Here is a 4,757-nt window from a genome sequence, read left to right on the forward strand (position 1 = left end):
ACACTGACGGAACTGATTGCTACAATCAAGTCTTGTGAAATCGACAATCAACGAAGGGAAATAAATCACAAGAACTCGATGATGGCTGCCGGAGTAACTAACCCCAACAATGCTGCACTGATGTCTCCACCTCATCTAAATCTGGTTTTCAGTCCCATTACTGCACCAAAGTCAAACTATGTGTATGGGATGGTTGTTCCTTCCTCTCAAGCACCTGCTGTTAATGCCACTAAACGCGCAACGACAGTCTCAGCCTCAACCACAACATGCTAATGATGCTTTCAGCTCAAACACTCAGCCTGCTCCTCAGAATACCCCATCAGTGGACCATATGGATTTCTTAACGAAAAAGAACGAAGAAAAACTTGCTCTTGCAGCCTCCATGATCTCGAGTTTCAATGCTTTCTTGGCGGGAGATCTCATGCCTTCGGGGGAGATAACCCCAGATGTTAATCAAGTTGTGGAAGAAGACTTGGATAAGCTGGATGTGGCTTGGAATATGGCTATGTCAGCATTTAAGGCAGACAAGTTTGCGAAAAGATATGGACGTCGTCCTATGTATGCTTATCCAGGAATGCTGAAAGACAGATTAAGGTGCTACAGGTGCTATGAACCGGGACACTTTGCTAGGGATTGCAAAAAAGGTTCTTATAGGGTATGAAGCTACTCAGGCAGCTACAGCAAGAAACAAGGAAAGGTCTATGGTTCCCGTCACACCTGCTGAGACTGCAACCTCTAGTGGACAAGGAAATTCAGGAGCTGGAAGAGATTTGATCGCTCAGGAGCAATGAAGCTGTCTAAATCTGCTGCTATGGACAAGGTTCATCAGTGCTTGATGGCTATGACCGAGGAACCAAAGTCACTCGTCGAGACGGTAAATTCCCTTTTATGTACTGAACATTGTAGCAAGAAAGTTGCTTTGCTAAGATCCCAAAATTCAGCTTTAATCACCGATTACAATACTATGATGGGAAAGTACATCAACTTCTGATGTGTGTAAAATGCAACATATAAATTACATCAAATAAGGCATAAAACTAACCCTTTTTAAGTACTAATGTTGGAAAAAGTGTGCTTTTGTCTTCCTTTTGTATTTTCGGGGTTAAATGAGCTTAAATGAACAAAAGAAGCAAAAATGCAGCCAAATCTAACAATAATACAAGAAAAGGAATAAACATGGCATGCCCGACCCCTAGACAACATCTTCCCAAGCAAAAACATGACATCAGAAGGTTGAACATGCCCTGTGCCCATCGGACACGGGGGCGTGCCCAAGTGTCTGCAGAAAAGACAAAGTTGTTGAAGCTTCTATTTCCCTACACGGGGGCGTGCCCAGCGGACACGGGCCGTGGTCAACGCTAAGATTCATAGAATCCAAGCAAATCTTGATTGTACAGATACGCTTCTGCACACGGGGTCGTGCCCAGCGGACACTGGGGCGTGGTCAACTAATGCAGACAAACTGCAATTAATGAAGAAAGAGAAAGTGGATGGACACGGGGCCGTGCCCAATGGACACCGGGCTGTGCCCGGGCTTCTGTGCAGGCTATACATAGAGGTGCTTGGTTCACTTCAAAGGCATCCATTGGCAAACCACCTCTCTCACACTTCACCCACGCTCCACCACCATCACAACCCATATCCACCACCATCATCCAATATAGAGTGTGTGTAGTAGTCTCGGGAACAAAGATTGATAGTAAGAGTTCTTGACAATCAAAGGCCATGTTTGCCTAAGTCTCTTACATCACTTGGTGAAGACAAGCATTTACTGTAATACTTTTTATTTTTAATCTTTTCGCACTTTTTATTTGGTTATGTATTAATGACTTTAATAACTAGTTTCTTCTGTTGAAGGTGAAACTTCCTTATCATTTGTCCGTGGTGTCTTGGCGTTATTTTACTGTCTATATAAAATAAAAGATTTACACCATTCATATCTCTACGGTCTATATAGAGATATGTTGGTAACCTGGTCGGGGGTTAAGGGAATGGTTTGGTAAGGTTCTTGCCTTGTTCAGTGTATAGATCCTACAAGGACCTGGGTCAAGCTTACTAGGACCCCCTTCAATACCCACTGGTATTGGATGGCGGGGGTGCGAATGGCTTGATCCCCTCATATGTAAACTACTATTTATACATTAACCCGGCTACTTAGGATTGTATCCTTGGTGACTCAAACTACTTAGCCGAGGGTAACGTCACCTTCAAAAGAGGGGCCTACCACATTACGCATTAATAACTTAATTAATTATCTTTCAATAATCCAACCCTTTAGGATTGTATCCTTGCTGACTCAAACTACTGGGTTGAGGGTAACGTCACCTTCAAAAGAGGGGCCTACTATATAACTAAGATAATCTCTTAAAAGTGCAAAAGTGCGGAAATAATCAAAAGTTACACTAAAGTCGAGTCGGATCCAAGTGATTCATCTTGTCTATCTGTTTTTATTTTTATTTTTATTTTTTCATCATTTTTAGTTTTTATTTTCATGTTTAAACCTTTTTCTAAAATTTTGATTTAATAAGACGTTGAGGATCAACCGGTACTAAAAGCTATTGTGTCCTTGGACGACCTCGGTATCTTACCAACGCTATACTACGCTCACGATGGGTGCACTTGCCCATATGTGTGTTTAGTGTTAGTAAAATATCGTGTTTTATAAATTTAAAACTTGACTAAAGTGTTAAAAATGGCTAAAAATATACATAAAAACCTACCACACTCAACACGCATCAACTTCACAGAGACGTGAATCAACAGCAATGTTGGGTTCATAACTATAAAGATAGACTCATAGTCAAAACTCTTGAATGTGACTCTGTGAAGGGTGAGCTAGAGCTCCTCACCTGGAAAGTACAAACAGAACGAGTTAAACATAAAAAAGTTTGACACTTCCAGTGACACAGTTCGTAATCTGTGTAATGTACAACTTGCTTATAAAGAGAACAAGGGAAAGGGATTGGGATATACACAGGTTCCGCCACCATACAATCATAATTATTCTAGATTGCCAATCACTGAGCAGGAAATGGAAAATTATGACAAAATGATGTATGGTAAACCTAGTGATTATGTTGCATATGATCCATCTAAGTTTAAAAATGATCCACATGCTGATTTCAAAAATAAATCAGCAGATAAGTCTGATCATATAAATGAAACAGTAACAAAGTAACAAATACAGAAGCCGAAACTGAAACAAAAACGGAACCGGTTAACAAACCCGCAGAGGAGATGAAGGAAAGTCCACCAAATTCTGATTCTGTTGAAAATACTAATTGTTCTAGTTTGTGTGCAGAGTCAGTAAGAACTGAAGAGAAGTCTAAAGAGGATGATGAATCACATCAAAGTGCTGCTGATAATGTTATTTCTGATAAAAATGACCTTTATGCTTGGAATTGTGTTTTTCTTTGTTTACTGAGACTTGGGGTGTTCCCACTAAGACAGATGAATCTGGGGCTATTATTTTAGATTATGCATGTGATAAAAATGACTATGTTGAGAATGCTGAAAATGTTGAAAATAATGTGGCAGGAGAGCCTGATGTGTCATCTAAGGAATTTGAGACATCTGTTTCGAATAAATCAGAAAACAATTCTGATGATTCAGAAAACTGCACCAGTACGCCTGAAACATAGAATGACACATCAGATGCCTCCTGCAGTAATGATGAATTTGATGTGATTGATTGTGATAATGAAGAATTTATTGTTAAGCAAGGATCATCTGATGGTCTTGGCAATTAAACAGAGGATTCAGGAATCTCAGATAATGAGCTCAAATCTTCGAGCATTTTCGATTGTGATGACCAATCAGAATCTAGCAGCATTGCAAAAGAAGACAGTCAGACTATCTTAGACACAGACAACTCATCATCTGAGTTACCAGAATCATCTAATGTCGAGAGTTCAGAAGCTGATCTGACTGAAGAAGAGAAATCCATAGAGTCCAATTATGCAGAAACCTATGGAAACATGAAAACTATGGAGAAGGAATCCATAGAAATCAATTCCACAGTCGAATCAGATGATGAAACTGTAGAAGAAATTGTTGTGGAAACCTTCTCTGCAGATTCTTCTGAGGATATGGTCTCTAAAGAAAACGAAAATGTGAAAGTCACTTCCACAGACAGTTCATTTATCGATCCCAAAAGTGACCTTAACAAAACAGAGTCAACTGAATCTGTTCCCCGTAAAAGAAAGCGGTCACGTAGAAACAGAAGGCTAAAGAGAAAGAATGCAAAAAGGGAAAACCCAAATCTCAAGCAAACAGAACCCAAGCTCAAGGGTAAGGTCGCGGATACTTACTCTTGTGCTGACACCCGTGAGCCGGGTTCATCCAAGAACAAGCACCCTCAAAAGCACTCAGTGTCAAATGAATGGAAAAGACGTGATCAGTTCTCGAGAATAACGCAAGCTGAACTAGATGTCTTTTTTCTCAAAAAGGCAGACCTGTTTTAATTGTGGAATTCCGGGACACATCGCAAGAAATTGTGTTCATCGTCCCTACTACTCTAGGAACATGTACCATCAGAAGGCCATGCACTCTCATTTTATCAAAAATCGACATCCCAAAGCAAGGCCTTCTGACAGAGACTAGAATCTTGCTAAACAGGAAAACCAAAAATTTTTAAAAACAAACAGGTTTCAAGAAAAGACAAAATATTTTTCATCAAACGAAAGTGTCTTAGACACCAAAGATTAGAAACCTAAAAATCCTGTTAGATCCCAGTCTCCATGTTCGCTACCATCAAC

General features: G+C 40.1%; 1 protein-coding gene across 1 annotated transcript; it reads left to right on the forward strand.

The window, feature by feature from the left end:
* Window positions 1-331: 331 nt before the first annotated feature.
* On the forward strand, window positions 332-4,463 carry LOC110913533 (histone-lysine N-methyltransferase, H3 lysine-79 specific-like). The gene is made up of 4 exons (XM_022158352.1): window positions 332-594; window positions 3,168-3,366; window positions 3,447-3,624; window positions 3,754-4,463. Exons 1-4 carry the CDS (start codon window positions 332-334, stop codon window positions 4,461-4,463), a joined length of 1,350 nt encoding a protein of 449 aa, XP_022014044.1.
* The last annotated feature ends 294 nt before the right edge of the window (window positions 4,464-4,757 follow it).

This window comes from Helianthus annuus, chromosome 15 (genome assembly GCF_002127325.2).
Source record: "Helianthus annuus cultivar XRQ/B chromosome 15, HanXRQr2.0-SUNRISE, whole genome shotgun sequence".
NCBI classification, from domain to species: Eukaryota; Viridiplantae; Streptophyta; class Magnoliopsida; order Asterales; family Asteraceae; genus Helianthus; species Helianthus annuus.

Excerpts from the sequence above, each read along its gene's own strand:
- LOC110913533 (XM_022158352.1), top strand. The coding sequence starts at position 332 with ATGGATTTCTTAACGAAAAAGAACGAAGAAAAACTTGCTCTTGCAGCC. Across the intron at positions 595-3,167 it reads ATGCTGAAAGACAGATTAAG|TAACAAAGTAACAAATACAG; the intron begins GTGCTACAGGTG and ends TAAATGAAACAG. Across the intron at positions 3,625-3,753 it reads TGATTCAGAAAACTGCACCA|AGGATTCAGGAATCTCAGAT; the intron begins GTACGCCTGAAA and ends GCAATTAAACAG.